The sequence below is a fragment of the Triticum aestivum genome, chromosome 4A (genome assembly GCF_018294505.1).
Source record: "Triticum aestivum cultivar Chinese Spring chromosome 4A, IWGSC CS RefSeq v2.1, whole genome shotgun sequence".
Taxonomy (NCBI): domain Eukaryota; kingdom Viridiplantae; phylum Streptophyta; class Magnoliopsida; order Poales; family Poaceae; genus Triticum; species Triticum aestivum.
The window spans coordinates 699,506,206-699,523,368 of NC_057803.1; the positions used below are offsets into that span (position 1 = coordinate 699,506,206).

The 17,163-nt window shown below is 48.6% G+C and overlaps 1 protein-coding gene across 1 annotated transcript; it reads left to right on the forward strand.

Annotated features, from left to right (window-relative positions):
- The first annotated feature begins 334 nt into the window (after nt 1-334).
- LOC123084318 (ATP-dependent zinc metalloprotease FTSH 5, mitochondrial-like) lies at nt 335-2,322 on the forward strand. The gene is made up of 3 exons (XM_044505984.1): nt 335-829; nt 953-1,366; nt 1,519-2,322. The coding sequence occupies exons 1-3, from the start codon at nt 335-337 to the stop codon at nt 2,320-2,322; spliced, it is 1,713 nt and encodes a 570-aa protein (XP_044361919.1).
- Nucleotides 2,323-17,163: the final 14,841 nt, after the last annotated feature.

A 17,163-nucleotide genomic window follows, 5' to 3' on the forward strand; every position in this document is an offset into this window, starting at 1 on the left:
GCCGTTTCTTTTTCACGCATTCCTTTCGCTAACTGTATGTTATTCTTTTCCCACGCAAAAAGAAGCGCACAATTTATTTTACAACTTGTTTTCTGCGGAAGAAATTGCTAAGTCAGAACCGGCACGCAGTTTCTTTGGCAACTTGTTTTCTCCAGGAGGAACTGCTAAGTCAGAACCGGCGCGCAATTTTTTTGGCAATTTGTTTTCTCCAAGAGGAACTGCTAAGTCAGAACCGGCGCGCAATTCTTTTGGCAACTTGTTTTCTCCAGGAGGAACTGCTAAGTCAGAACCGGTCCACCCGTCCAAACCATTGGACATAGCTTTTTGGACTGTGATGGGGACCACTGCAGCCTATCTTGGCCTTGTGCTCTATGCTATGCTTAACAGATCGGGTGACCTAGGCACGGATGAAGAATATCGTAATTTTTCTATCAAAGTGTTGGATGATTCGAACAAGGGGGTCACTGGAAAAGGCCGTACCTTGGATGAAGTGAACAAAGTATTGGATGATTCGAGTAAGGGGGCCACTGGAAAAAGCCGTACCTTGGATGAAGTGAACAAAGTGTTGGATGATATAATCAAAGCCGTGGAAGATTTGAAGAAGGCGGCCACAAATTCAAGTGCGAAGCCTAGTGATGTCAGTGGAAAAGGCGGTAACTTTGATGATGTGAACAAAGGGACCACAGATTCAAGCAGGAAGTCCAGTTACGTTGACGCCAAAAAAGGTAGCATGTCAATGAAATCAACCACGGGATTCCGTGGTGTCAAGGGAGTTGACGAAGCAAAAGCTGAGCTCGAGGACTTAGTTCACTACCTAAGGAATCCCAAGGTGAGAGACATCACCATCACCAATTAAGAAACTTGTATGCAGCCTGGTGCATTTCAGTTCTCCTTTTTGTTTCTGTAGACTAGATGTTGATCGAGTTGGTAACCTATCATGCTTAATTTGCAGCATTTCACGAGCCTTGGTGGCAAGCTTCCAAAGGGTGTTCTGCTTGCTGGCCCACCAGGCACAGGGAAAACCATGTTGGCGAGAGCTGTCGCTGACGAAGCTGGCGTCCCATTCTTTGCGCGCAGCGGCAGCGACTTCGAGGAGATGTGGGTGGGTGTTGGGCCTAAAAGAGTGAGGGAGCTCTTCAGTGAAGCAAAGAAGCAATCCCCTTGCATCATATTCATCGATGAGATTGACACCATCGCTGGGCAAAGGCAAGTAAATGACAGAAATGGGGCGAGGGAAACTCTGAACCAGCTGCTCGTTGAGATGGATGGCTTCAAGCAGAATGACGGTATCATTGTTCTCGCAGCGACCAACTTCCCACAGTCACTGGATAAAGCCGTTATTAGACCCGGGCGTTTTGACCGTCATGTTCAGGTTCCTAATCCAGATGTTGAGGGCCGGCGGCAGATCCTAGAGGCTTGTATGTCAAAGGTACATACTCTGTCCAGAAGGATAAGGCGTCTTCATAATCTTCAATGCAGGACTTTGGCCTTTCACTACAAATCTTCTTATTTTTTCAGGTCAAAGCCAAGGGTGTGGATCTGATGATGATTGCGAGGGGGACACCAGGATTCTCAGGTGCAGCCCTTACAAACTTGGTGAACGAGGCTGCTCTGAAGGCTGCCAAGGATGGGTCGGAAGCTGTTACGATGGATCACATTGAATATTCCAAGGACAAGATCATGATGGGCAGCGAGCGCAAATCGGCGGTGATACCTGATAACTGCAGGAACATGACTGCGTACTACACTGGAGGAAGGGCCCTTGTTGCTATCCACACGGATGGCGCTCACCTTATCTACAAGGCTACCATTATCCCGAGGGGAAACTCTCTTGGCATGGTGATCCAGATGCCTGAGGAAGAAGACGCCTATAAATTCTCAAGGAAGAAGATGCTGGCGAAATTGGACATCCTCATGGGCGGCAAGGTAGCCGAGGAGGTTATATTTGGAGAGAGCGAGGTGAGCTCTGACGCCCTGTCTGGTCTAAGAGAGGCGACTCAGCTGGCGACAGACATGGTCACCAAGTATGGAATGAGCCAGCGGATCGGCCCTGTTTGCTACGGCAACAATGATGGGAAGCAGACGGCGACCTTGAGTTGGCAAGCGACAGCCCTGGTCGATGAGGAGGTGAAAGAATTACTGGTCAATGCTCGCAAGAACGCGGAAAATATTATCACGGCGCACCGCAATGAGCTTAATGTGCTAGCCGACGCCCTTCTCGAGCATGGAACTCTCACTGGGGACCAGATCAAACAGTTGGTAAATGGTCTTAAACTTGGTAATGCGCAGAATCAGGAAACACCATCTTCATCCGAACCCTAGCAGTGGAGATGTACAATGGTTTGGTCGCTCTATGAACTTTTTTCTTTTCTTTACTTGCATGCATACAAATGTAAACAAGATGCACACGGTCTGAATTTCTCTGGTTTTTGTTTCTCTCTTATGGAGGAGTGAATTGCAAAAAACCACCACGTTTGGGGCATCGATTGCAGAAAACCACCTAATCCCCAATTTTGTGCAAAAATCACTGTGTTTTCAGTAAACTTTTTGCAAATTGCACTGATCAGGTGATTTAGCCCATTTAATCATTTTCTGACAGATGGGACCGGACTGTAAGAAGCTGACCTGGCAAAAAATTGTTTGGTCGGCCTAAGAAGTTATTTCTTCTTCTATTGATTCTTTAGCTGCATGCACACAAAATGTAAAGAAGATGCAGGCACGTTCTGAATTTCTCTGGTTTTTGTTTCTCTGTCATGAAGGGAATGCAGCGTGTATTGTTTTGTGAATCTGTAAAAACTCGTGCTTTTGAATCTCAAATTACATGAATGTAGTGTGCCCCAAGATTGGTAAATCTCTTATTTGACCTTGGTACAGTGGGGTAAAACCCTACCGGAAGCATTTATTTTATTAGTTATTAATTATAAAAGAGTTCATGTACAAGGGGACTATATATGCATTGTACAGCCTACTACTCCCTCCGTTCACTTCTGTAAGTCATTTCAGACAACTCAAAATAGGTTGTTTTGCACATTGTCTGAAATATTTTCAAGGTCTTATAAAAATGAACAGAGGGAATAGTAGATTTATAAGAAACTAGGCAAAAGGGATGGGCTACAGAGTGGTGAACCAATTATTTTATTTTATTTTGACGAAATGTAGCTTGGCTACTTTCATTGCGATTAGAAGGAGTAAAAGGTTACAAATGGGTAACCAGAAAGTAAACAAAGAGTGGCGGAGTTTGGGGGTTGGGGAATAGAATAGTGGTGGTGTTGTTGATTCTAAACTAGCCCTCAATCAGACTCCCTTGGCCTTTCAATCAGTGCTATCACCTGACATCTCCCAGCATCGATCCATATCTTTGCTTCCTCCTGTATGTTGGAAAGAACCTGACCGATCGTAGATGCTTGTTGGCTGAAGACACGGGCGTTTCGTTCCTTCCATAGTGACCACCAAATGAGCGCACTGATCGATCTCCAAGTTTTTTGGCGTCCTTCGTGAGCCTACCTGAAGTGCGTGTCATCCAGCCCAGGAGGGTATCATCTGTGGGCAGCGGCGCCATGTCACTCGGCATCGTCAACAAGTCAAGCACTCGAAGCCACAACCCTTGTGCAAATGGGCAGGTCGACAATATGTGCATCGCCGTCTCTGGAGTTTGTTGGCATAGCAAGCAGGTTGGGTTATGTGGCCACCCACGCTTGGCAAGGTTATCATCGGTAAGACAACTTCCTTGAATCGCCAGCCAAACGAAAAACTGGCACTTCGGCGGGGCCTCAGAGTTCCAGGCCATTTTGGCAAAGTCGTGCTTGATGGTTGCAGCAAAGAGAATTCTGTTTGTAGAGGCTGCACTGTAAACACCATTGGCCGTCCATCTCCATGAGATTGAGTTCTGCTGATCCGGATTGAGGTGCACTGCTTGAAGGTCGTGCCATAGGTTTGTAGACTGGAGGAGCGTGTCAGCAGTGGTGTTGGCCTTGAAATGTCTCATCCACTTGTCATTATGCAAAGCCGCGGCAATGGTTATGCGCCGGAGGGTGCACTGGCCAAAAAAGTCGAGGTAAGTTGTGCATAGACTTTGATGCCGCAGTCATGGGTCAGTCCAAAATTGTGTGATCCTGCCATCCCCAATTGAGAAGTCCACCAACACCTCGAAAAGTTGTCACACGGTCCGGTCGAAAGGCAGGGGAAGCCCAATCCATGGCTTGGACCGATCCATCCAAGATAACCAAAGCCATCTGCATCTCAGGGCCAAGCTCTTGCATCCTAGGCTAGGCACGCCTAGGCCTCCCATGGCACGAGGCAGGCATACCTGCTTCCAATTTATCAAACATTTCCCACCAGGGGGCAGGGGCTTCATCTTTGTTGGCCCAGAGGAACCCACGACAGAGCCTGTCAATCTTCTTGACCATCCACCGACCCGAGTCGATCGCCAACAACTGGAATGTGGGGATAGCATATAGGACCGATCTGATCAGAGTAACCCGATCGGAAATCGACATGTGCAGCTTGTTCCACCCCCGGTCTTCTTATGCAGCTTGTCAAAAATGGGCTAGTAATGGATTATTTTGAGCTTCGTGACACCTAGCGGCATCCCCAAGTAGGTGCAGGGGAACTCTATAACCGGGCATTGAAGGGTGGCAGCAAGTGTAGCGATGTCTATCTCCTCACAGCGGCTGCCCCATATACTGCTCTTCTGGAAGTTCGTCGTCAGCCCACTTGCATCAGCAAAGGTGTCAAAAATGGCCTTGGTTACAGTGATCTCATGTCTCGAGGGTCTGATGAACATGACAACATCATCTGCGTAGAATGACGCCCTGATGGATGGCAAGCTCGTAGCGAGGGGGCTGAATAACTGGTTACTGACGGCAGTACGGATACGAGGACAAACAGCAACGACGACATTGGGTCACCCTGGCGCAGGCCTTTGTGATGGTAGATTGTTGCTGACAACTCGCCATTTGCAAGGATCCTTGTGGATGCCGATGCAAGGACCAAAGAGATCCAGTTGCGCCAGTTTTTACCTATAAGAAGCTACTCACTGCGCCCTATAATGTAAGAGCTAAAACTAGTTTGTAGAAACGTCTTATCTGAAAAACCTTGAAAAATGTCTTATCTAGATTCTACAAGCCACTGAAGCCATTGGACGGCCTTGGCTGGAGTTCTTGCTTGTATACTAGATCATTGATGGCGCGCGTTGCTGCACCCGTCTATTTTAACAATAAAATGATAGGAATTTTCACAAATATTTGTATATGTTTATTTTTTAAGTAATGGAAGAGAAAGCTCAAAGGCTTCCGATTGATGGCCTTAATTTGAATATTTTAGTTCCTTGATGCAAAATTATATTGTTAAAAGAAAAATCATGGTTGTAGAATTCGTTTGTCTGCATATATAGAAATACAGATCATAAGGCAGCGTCCACGCGGGATCAAGAGGAGATCGGTCGGGAGGTGGACGGCGCCAAGAAGGTTGCGAGGCAGGAGAACGACAGTGATGGCGGCGGCGCTAGAGAAGAGGGATCGCAAGCGGCGGACGTGAGGGGAACGAGTGGATGCACAACACAGTTAAGCCCACAAGGCCCAATTAAACAGTAGACGCCCAAATTTGTCACCGGAGCAGCAGCCTAACACGGTTATCGATTGTTGGTAGGTCACAGCCAATCGTACGAGCGAAAATGCTCAAAAGTGACGATCGAACGGCTGGGGACGCTGATGGCTTGGGAGGGCAGGAAAACTGCGCAGTTATAATGTCTTTAAATATGTTTGCTACCACTTGTGAAAATATGGGCTCTCCCCTCTGAAAACCTTGTTATTTCTTGGACAGATTGGCTTCGGTTTACTTCTGATGTCTGTAAAAGCCTCCTGTACACACCGATTGGCTTTTGCTTGTTTGGGCAAATAAAATTTCAACACCTTTTCCTTTTTCTTTTATAAGGAACAAGAGACCAGAGAATGCCGTAATCACTAAGGAATAAAAATTGAACAAAAATAGAGAGACTGTTGAACAAAAAAAAAGAGACTGGAGAGAGAGAAAGAAACAAGAAAAGAAAAAACAATCAGAAAAAAAAAAGTGCATGGTGAAGTTATGGCGAGCAATGTGTTTCAGCCCGCTTCACGGCCCAATCCCCTCTCCTTCCCGTCATGTATATCCTGTCACTACTCGGCGTCTCTCCTTTGCCAGCCGCCGCCGCCCAGATCCAATCCAACTCCGCCAACGAGCCCATCCACATCATCAACGAGCAGCGGCGACCCCCTCCATCCTCTTCCGGCTCGTCGTCGGAGTCGCTTCCTCCATCTTTACCACTTCAACTGCTGAGGTTAATCTGAGAATCCATGCTTCTACGTAACAAATCTTTGCTGCTCGTTAACTTGGACCCGATTATTATCAACATCATATTATATATTCTGCTACTTGTTGGTTTTAGTCTTTCCTTGGTAGTAGGAGTTAATTCAGTTTCTTCTTCAACTTTGATGCTCAATGCAGGCAATGTGCTCTCTGCAAGGTTTAATAATAGCAATGATCATGAAAGAGGTGTACAAAACTTCCACATGAACAATCCATCATCATCTTGTGCTCTCTCTGACTACGCAAAACCTCTTGTCAGTCTTACATTGCAAACTCGAGGTACCCGCTGTCGGTGTCAAAACCGGCGGATCTCGAATAGGGGGTCCCGAACTGTGCGTCTAGGCGGATGGTAACAGGAGACGAGGGACACGATGTTTTTACCCAGATTCGGACCCTCTTGATGGAGGTAAAACCCTACGTCCTGCTTGATTAATATTGATGATGTGGGTTACAAGAGTAGATCTACCACGAGATCAAGGAGGCTAAACCCTAGAAGCTAGCCTATGGTATGACTGTTGTTCGTCCTATGGACTAAAGCCATCCGGTTTATATAGACACTGGAGAGGGCTAGGGTTACACAGATCGGTTACAATGGTAGGAGATCTACATATTCGTATCGCCAAGCTTGCCTTCCATGCCAAGGAAAGTCCCACCCGGACACGGGACGAAGTCTTCAATCTTGTATCTTCATAGTCTTGGAGTCCGGCCGATGATGGTAGTTCGACTATCCGGACACCTCCTAGTCCGGGACTCCCTCAGTAGCCCCTGAACCAGGCTTCAATGACGACGAGTCCGGCGCATGTTGTCTTCGGCGTTGCAAGGCGGGTTCCTCCTCCGAATAATTTATAGAAGATTGTGAACAACAGGATAGTGTCCGGCTCTGCAAAATAAATTCCATGTACAACCGTATAGAGAATAATATTACACAAGTTCAATCTACTGACGTATTTTGTGGCGTAATGTCACACCACTACCAAGCCTTCAAATTGTTTTTATTGTTCCATCTTAGCGCGTTTAGCGAGGCGGTTTCCTTGGCACGTCTTATCGAAGCAGAGATCGTGTTCCCCTTATTCCGGGATTCCCATCAATACGGACGTGGGTAACCCAACCGCGCCATCAATCGCGACGCTTGGGGGATAAGCGAGTTTTACCAGGCCGGTGGGGACGCGTGTTTCTGTCCGCCCATATAAGGGGATAAAGATCCAACCTTTTTACCTGCGCCTTCTTCCTCCTTGGCTTATCCATCTCTGCGAACTCGAGCTCTAGCGCCCAAGCCCGCACATCTCACCTCAACCTTCTCCAAATATGTCCGGAGCGGGAGGCAAGTGAATGGCCTCCTCCGTCACGGAGGGGCATATTCAGAAGCTGCGCAGCGCCGGATACTTGTCCAGCGACATCGCGCGTCGGCTCCCCGACGAGGGAGAGCTCATCCCCACCCCTAGGCCCCATGAGAGGGTAGTATTCCTTCCCCATTTCCTCCGCGGACTGGGCTTCCCACTTCATCCCTTTGTCCGGGGGCTCGTGTTCTACTATGGCCTAGATTTCCATGATCTGGCCCCGAATTTTATCCTCAACATCTCGGCATTTATCGTCGTGTGCGAGTCCTTCCTCTGCATCCAGCCCTACTTCGGCTTGTGGCTCAAGACCTTCAGTGTCAAGCCGAAGGTTGTGAAGGGCAGCCAAGCGGACTGCGGAGGCGCCATGGTGGGCAGGATGTCCCACGTTACGTGGCTGGAGGGTACTTTCGTGGAAACCATTAAGGGGTGGCAATCGGGATGGTTCTACATCACCGAGCCGCGTGACCCTGATTGGGCAGCGGCCCCTGAATTCAGATCCGGCATCCCCACACGGCTCACCTCATGGAAAGAGAGCGGCCGGATATGGGGCGATTCGGAGGAGCTGACCGGACTCCAAGCCTGCGTCCAAAAGCTGGTGGACAAGAAGCTCAAGCTTGTCAACATAGTCCAGGTCATGCTCATCCGCCAGATTCTCCCGTGCCAACGACGGGGCTTCAATATGTGGGAGTTCGATCCGGCGTAGCACCAGACTTTGAATGGGCTCTTCGACACTACGTACGAAGAGGTCTGGAAGGTGCTGTTCAAGGGCGCCGAGGCTCCCGCATCCGCTACCGAAGATCGCGGATTCAGCTCGCAGCGTCCAGCTGACGAGGTAAGTGATATTGTCCTTTACGGGACGCTTGTTATTCATAGTTTGACTCTATGCGGGATCTAAACTCCCTTTCCTTTGACAGGACTGGCTGAAGAAGGCCGCACAGGCTATCTGTCCGGCCCCATTGCCAGAGGACCCAGCTGACGCCCGCATAACGGGGCTGCTGGCTCCGGCACCCCACGTGGTGCCGGAGAAGAAGGCCAAGACGAAGGCCACAGGGCCTCGGAGGAGTTCCCGTTTTCAGGTGCTATCGGACGATGAATCCGAGGCCGACTCCTCCCACCAAGGCAAGGAGGAGAAGAAGAAAGCCTCTCCCCCAGCGGGGGGAGGGAAGAAAAGGAAGGCCTCCCCAACAAGGGAGGCCGAAGGGTCCAAGAGGGGAAAAACTCTTCCCCCGGACTGTTCCGCCAACGCCAGTGACGACGACGAGGACTGGCCTCCAAGGGCCAAGCCTCTGGCGAGATCGTAGGTATCCGGACTCCCGAATAACTTCAAGGTTTTCGTTTTCCGCCACATTATGTCTTTCTAATGCCGCATACAACCCTGCAGTCCGCCTAAGGATGATCTTCCCACTTCGTCGAGCGGGTCCTTAGGGGCGTCGGATATGGATTCTCTTCCGATTGCCTCCACCCCCCGTGATGCGGGCGATGCCGAGGTGGGATCCCAGGAAAGGACCTACCAGGAGGAGAGGGCCCCGGAGGTGTCGCAGGACAACCTCCCGGACTTTGCACCGGACTCAGCCCCGGAACCCATAGTGGCTCCGGAGTCCGGCGGGCGACCCCTTTGTAAGAAGGGCAAGACCGCGACAACGGCTGCCTCCGTCCAACCGGAGGTGCCGGATAATTTGCTGGAGGCGCTCAACGGTGCCTCCATCGAAGAGGAACACCGCACTATTATGAGTGCGGTGATTCATAAGGTTCAGCTCGCCAAGAGCGGACTGACCGAAGCCTGCAGCAGCCTTCTAACAGGCTTTGAGGTAAGAATTTCAATATATGTAAAATGGTACCGCATAGACAGTAGCCCCTGATGCTCGGTTCGGTGTTCGAAAAGAAAAGCCGGACTGAGGATCTTTAGAAAGATAAACGCAGGAGTCATGAAAATATGTCAATATGGGATTGCAGGCTGTGCTGCTGACCTCTGCCGCACTGACTGCGGAGGTCAAAACTTTGAAGGAAAACCTCGAGCGGTCCAAGAACGAGCTCGGCCATGCCAAGAAGCATCTCGAGAAAAAAGAAGGTGAGTAATACCTTATGAAAATTGTACCTTACATAAAAGGATTTGGTTGCAAGAAAAATGACAAGGATAACTGGGGTATTGCAGGGGGCCACTAACGAGGTGGCGACCCTGAAGGAGGCGGTGGCCGCGGCCGAACGCAATGCGGCTGCGGAGCGCACCGAGCGAGAGAAACAGGAGGCGCGGGTGGCGGAGGTACAGCAAGAGCTCTAGGATCTCGTGAGGAAACATGAGAGCCTGGAGCGTGACTCGAAGACTCGAGAGTCTGAGCTTGCAACGGCTCTTGAGAGTGCCAAAGCCGCTAAGGCCGAAGCCTACAAGGCCCTCCAGGAGATAGAGGCGGTGAAGAAAATAGCAGCGGGTAAGGTATTTTTCATGCAAAGTAAGCATGTGAGTGTTAATTACATGTCGCTTACCCGAATTAAGAGCTCTCCAGGAGCGTTCGCAGATCTTCCCCGCAGCGTGTCGGATGTTGTCGCATTCTACTGGGCCGAGGAGGGGAGCTCAACAGCGAAGGTCTTCTGGTCTCAGTATGCTGAGGTCGGACATCCGGTGCCCCTTAGCGACCAGCTGAAGCAGCTGGTCGAGCTCCACAAGGCGGCTGAACAGGCCATGAAGGGCCTCATAGTTCGGCTGTGGCCTAAGGAGGCCATGCCTGGGAGCTACTTCGGCCTGGTGCGGCGGCTGGTGGATGCGTGCCCGTGGGTTGAAGTCATCAAGCACTCTGCCTGTATTGAAGGTGCCCGTCGGGCCCTTGCCCGCGCAAAGGTGCACTGGGGCAAGATGGATGCCCAGAATCTTGTGACGGACCCACCACCAGAGGGCAAAGAGTATCGTACGTCCGAGATGTATTATAAGAGTGTGCTGAAGGGCACCCGCACTATTGCGGGTGAGTGCTCCAAAGATGTAATATTTGAGTAGACTCACATTTTGTTATCCTGTGCGCTGAAAACTTGGTTCATATGCGCTAAGCAACGCTTGTTAATTTAAAATATTACCTTCTGTGCGGTTGTTTATCAAATCTGAGAGATGGCAAGTCGTCGGCTTCAGCCCCCATGCCACGAGTGCTGGGGTGTTTGGGATAAACTCGAGCGCTCTTGTTCCCATTTTTGGGTCCATCTAGGAAGGCGCTCAACACAACGAACAAGTCAACCGGACATATAATGCTTGAACACTCTCACTTAGCCATAGAATTCTATAATTTTAAATTTCGGCGAAGCCCCTAGTTTTCGGAAGGACGAATTTGGGGCGCTATCCACGCCTTGGCCGGACAGAATCCGGCTCCTCGCTCGAAGCGGAATAAGTCTTTAGGGACTCGCAAAGAACCTCTCAAACAGCGACCAGCTCTCGCCTTATCATGACGGTCAGTTTTAGCTTTCTCCACTGAGGCGTTAACCCAGCTCAACTGGGGCGCAATCGCAGTGGTTCTCCCAGTGCTACCTTAGCCAATAAAAAGGAACGTAAGGTACCAAAACATGGGAGCCGGGCAAACCCAACTATTGACCCAAGAACATGATTCGGAGCTGATGCATATAATGCTATAAGTTCGGGGTGCCGCACTTGTGAGAGTGTGCGGACTTATCACACCATAACGCGGGAAACATAAGCCCCTGGTGTGTTTAGCCGTACCAAAACGTACGGATGCAACATGTCATAGATGAATATATGTGTAAGAAAGAAATGCAATTGGAAGCAAAAATGTGCTGCATTGCTTTATTCAATAAAAACTGCTGTAAGTGCAGGACGATACAAGTGGTGCGGTAAGTAAGGGATGGGATTGTTTAACATGTCCCCCTCCAGGGGTAGGCTACGGAATAATGCATAAAAGAGATTTAATGCTCATGATGGAGACCACCTGGATTTTCGTTGTAGCCTTTCTCCTTCCCTGGCTGCTGTATCGTGGGTTCGGCATGTCTGCTGCCGGACATGATCTCCGACGAACGGAGTCCTATAGGTAAAAAAGGAAAAGAAAAAGAAACGACACACTTAAGAGCCCCTGGTGCGGTTGAGCCGCAGTCTGGGATTATCGTGGTCGAGCCCCTTGCCCCATGCCCATGGTATCTTCAGAGCGTAATGGAGTACGCGAAGGGTCTGTCTTAATGTTTTACAGGGGCTGGGATTGGGGCCGCACTGCTACGAGTGCTCGGAACGTTCCAGGTGGTCGTGTTGTAGGTTACTCAGGGCACGCTTAGCTGTGTCCGGCCGCTTAGCAGCCGGACTCGAGAATTGCCTTAAAAGGCTGCTTTGTACTTCTGCCGCGAGAGCCGCTGTATGTTCCTCCGTTCGGAGGGAGCATTCAGTGTTTCCGTTGACCGTGATGACTCCTCTAGGGCCTGGCATCTTGAGCTTGAGGTACGCGTAGTGCGGCACCGCGTTGAACTTTGCGAACGCGGTACGTCCGAGCAAGGCATGATAGCCGCTGCGAAACGGGACTATGCCGAAGATTAACTCCTCGCTTCGGAAGTTATCCGGGGATCCGAAGACCACTTCCAGTGTAACTAAGCCTGTACAATTGGCTTCTACACCAGGTATGACGCCTTTAAAGGTCGTCTTGGTAGGTTTAATCCTTGAGGGGTCTATGCCCATTTTGCGCACCGTGTCCTGATAAAGCAGATTTAGGCTGCTACCGCCGTCCATCAGGACTCTGGTGAGATGAATGTTGGGTAACGTAGTAATTTCAAAAAAAATTCCTACGCACACGCAAGATCATGGTGATGGCATAGCAACGAGAGGGGAGAGTGTTGTCCACGTACCCTCGTAGACCGTAAAGCGGAAGCGTTATGACAACGCGGTTGATGTAGTCGGACGTCTTCACGATCCGACCAATCCAAGCACCGAACGTACGGCACCTCCGTGTTCAGCACACGTTCAGCTCGATAACGTTCCCCGGGCTCCAATCCAGCAAAGCGTCGGGGATGAGTTCCGTCAGCACGACGGCGTGGTGACGATGATGATGTTCTACCGGCGCAGGGCTTCGCCTAAACTCCGCGACGATATGACCGAGGTGGAATATGGTGGAGGGGGCACCGCACACGGCTAAGGAACGATCCGTAGATCAACTTGTGTGTCATGGGGTGCCCCCCTGTCCCCGTATATAAAGGAGCAAGGGAGGAGCAGGCGGCCGGCCAAGGGAGGGCGCGCCAGGGAGGAGTCCTCCTCCCACCGGGAGCAGGACACCCTCCTTTCCTAGTCCAACTAGGAGACCTTCCATGTAGTAGGAGTAGGAGAGAAGGAAAGGGAAGAGAGAAGGGAAGGAAGGAGGGGGTGCGGCCCCTCCCCCTAGTCCAATTCGGACTAGGCCTTGGGGGGGGCGCGGCCTGCCCTAGGCAGCCCCTCTCTCTTTCCCGTATGGCCCAATAAGGCCCAATACTTCTCCCGGCGAATTCCCGTAAATCTCCGGTACTCCGAAAAATACCCGAATCACTCGGAACCTTTCCGAAGTCCGAATATAGTCGTCCAATATATCGATTTTTACGTCTCGACCATTTCGAGACTCCTCGTTATGTCCCCGATCTCATCCGGGACTCCGAACTCCTTTGGTACATCAAAACTCATAAACTCATAATATAACTGTCATCGTAATCTTAAGCGTGTGGACCCTACGGGTTCGAGAACTATGTAGACATGACCTAGAACTGTTTCCGGTCAATAACCAATAGTGGAACCTGGATGTTCATATTGGCTCCTACATATTCTACGAAGATCTTTATCGGTCAAACCGCATAACAACATACGTTGTTCCCTTTGTCATCGGTATGTTACTTGCCCGAGATTCGATCGTCGGTATCCAATACCTAGTTTAATCTCGTTACCGGCAAGTCTCTTTACTCGTTCCGTAATACATCATCCCACAACTAACTCATTAGTTGCAATGCTTGCAAGGCTTAAGTGATGTGTATTACCGAGAGGGCCCAGAGATACCTCTCCGACAATCGGAGTGACAAAACCTAATCTCGAAATACGCCAACCCAACATGTACCTTCGGAGACACCTGTAGAGCACCTTTATAATCACCCAGTTACGTTGTGACGTTTGGTAGCACACAAAGTGTTCCTCTGGTAAATGGGAGTTGCATAATCTCATAGTCACAGGAACATGTATAAGTTATGAAGAAAGCAGTAGCAACATACTAAACGATCGTGTGCTAAGCTAACGGAATGGGTCAAGTCAATCACATCATTCTCCTAATGATGTGATCCCGTTAATCAAATGACAACTCTTTTGTCCATGGCTAGGAAACTTAACCATCTTTGATTCACGAGCTAGTCAAGTAGAGGCATACTAGTGACACTATGTTTGTCTATGTATTCACACATGTATTATGTTTCCAGTTAATACAATTCTAGCATGAATAATAAACATTTATCATGAAATAAGGAAATAAATAATAACTTTATTATTGCCTCTAGGGCATATTTCCTTCAGTCTCCCACTTGCACTAGAGTCACTAATCTAGTTCACATCACCATGTGATTTAACACCAATATTCACATCTGTATGTGATTAATACCCATTGTTCACATCGTCATGTGATCAACGCCCAAAGGGTTTACTAGAGTCATGTCACGCCCAATATGCGACCCTATCCAAAAGGAACTCGAAGGTCCCTCCAAGGATAGACCCGCATATTGAAACGCTTTTGCAAGGTGGATATCATTACATCAACATTACATAATATATGGGGATCCTTACATAAGGCATACAATGCCACACGAATACAATATCACAATACATAAGAGCACCATCCGACTATGGATGAACACAAACAGGAACTCAAACGACATCCACCCTGCTAGCCCAGGCTGCCGACCTGGAACCTATCCCCTGATCGAAGAAGAAGCAGAAGAAGAACTCAACGCAAGCAAGCATCGCTCTCGCGTCATGATCATCGCATAACCTGTACCTGCAACTGTTGTTGTAGTAATCTGTGAGCCACGAGGACTTAGCAATCCCATTACCATGGGTATCAAGACTAGCAAAGCTTAAAGGGAAAGGAAGGGGTAAAGTGGTGAGGCTGCAGCAGCGACTAAGCATATATGGTGGCTAACATACGCAAATAAGAGCGAGAAGAGAAACAAGCGAAATGGTTGTGAAACTAGCAATGATCAAGAAGTGATCCTGAACTCCTACTTACGTCAAACATAACCCAGAAACCGTGTTCACTTCCCGGACTCCGCCGAGAAGAGACCATCACGGCTACACGCGCGGTTGATGCGTTTTAATTCGGATCTGGTGTCAAGTTATCTACAACCGGACATTAACAAATTCTCATCTGCCTATAACCGTAGGCACGGCTTTCGAAAGATTATACCCTGCAGGGGTGTCCCAACTTAGCCCATGACAAGCTCTCGCGATCAACGAAGGAATAGACCTTCTCCCAGGAAGACCCGATCAGACTCGGACATTTCGACAATGGTAAAACAAGACCAGCAAAGCCGCCCGATGCGCCGACAAATCCCGATAGGAGCTGCACATATCTCGTTCTCAGGGCACACCGGATGAGCAAGACGTCGGGTTGGCATAGACCCTGGTTGCCCAGGGGGCGCCGGACATCGCTCGGTTCGGACCAACACTTAGACAAGCACTGGCCCGGGGGGGCTAAAAATAAAGATGACCCTCGGGTTGGCCGACCCAAGGGAAAGGGATAGGTGGTGGTGAGGCAAATGGTAAAACCAAGGTTGGGCCTTGCTGGAGGAGTTTTATTCAAAGCAAACTGTCAAGGGGGTCCCATAAATCACCCGACCGCGTAAGGAACGCAAAATCCGGGAACATAACACCGGTATGACGGAAACTAGGGTGGCAAGAGTGGAACAGAACACCAGGCAAAAGGCCAAGCCTTCCACCCTTTACCAAATATATAGATGCATTAATAATATAAGAGATATTGTGATATCCCAACCAAAATCCTGTTCACCATGGAGAAATCTTCAACTTCACCTGCAACTAGCAACGCTATAAGAGGGGCTGAGCAAAAGCGGTAACATAGCCAAACAATGGTTTGCATAGGAAAGGTGTCAAAGGTTAGAGGTTCATGGCAATTTGGGATGGCTTGATAAACAGATGATAGGTAGCGCAGCAAAGCGATAGAACGAAGCAACTAGCATGGCAATGATAGTAGTGAGATCCAGGGTAGCGGTCATCTTGCCTAAAATCCCGCAAGGAAGAAGAACGAGTCCATGAAGAAGACGAACGGATGAAGCCGAACCAAGCGTAGACGAACGAATCCTCACGATCGCAACGCAACAGGAACTATCGAGAAGAAGCACACAACATGGTAAACACACCACACATGAACAAGACATGATACTCAACCAAGCATGATGCATGACAAAGCTACATGAAGCCACGCATGGCAAGAGATGATGCAAACAAGAGCAACACATCAAGACAAGTTTAAATGAGGCCGGGAACAACATATAACAATTCCGGTAAGTCCTCATATGCATATTTCGAAATTGGTCCAGATCTGAATAAACCTTATGTTCAAGTTGTTAAACAGCAAGTTAAGATGCACAAGGATGATCTACACGAGATTCTAGTCAAGTTACATATAAAGTTCATTTAGTTCGGAGCTACGGCCTAGAAGATATGAGCAAAACAAGTTAAACATGATATTGATGCAAAATGCACCCAAACATCAAGCAAACACCTTAAAACAAGGATGCAACATGATAATATGAAACTACATGCAATTCTAAGCAAGTTTCATATAAAGCACACTCAAAACGGAGCAACGGTTCAACACACACACATGGAACAAGTCATAGCAACAATCTGTCCAAAACAGCAACTAGGCATATTGCAAGCATCAAAACAACATGCTACAGCACCCCAACATGATAACAAAAGGCATAGACATGATGTACAGGTAAAGTATTACAAAACATGAACACTGAACTATCTCCAGAAATCACTAGAACATGCTCAAACACACATGGTAAGATTGCAAGTTACAACAATTTCAGACTTTGCAGAAAATAACATCACGAAGCAATGTTCAGAGCTATCAAACAACATATTACAGGAACTTATCATGGCAAACAAAGGCATGGCATGAATCTACTAATTGCATAGATCAAAAGACCCTTACTGATCATAAGCCAAAAAGGATCAGAAAATATGATGGCACCCATGTAAACATAGCAAGTTATATTACAGATTCAAACATGGCAGAAACATAATTATGAAGGCATGTAGATGAGCTTGGGCAACTCACAAAAGAGCAATACATGGCATGGCAAGGCACCCAACAGTAATAAGGCATGTTTGTGAAGCTAAGCATGGCAATAGCAAGGTCATAGGGCGCATAGAACACTAGGAAAACACATGGGAACAAGTGAACTTAATGTTAACAGGCTGACAGCAACATTATGAAGCAACTTTGGAGCAAGATATGAACAATCTACAGCAAGCTATAAA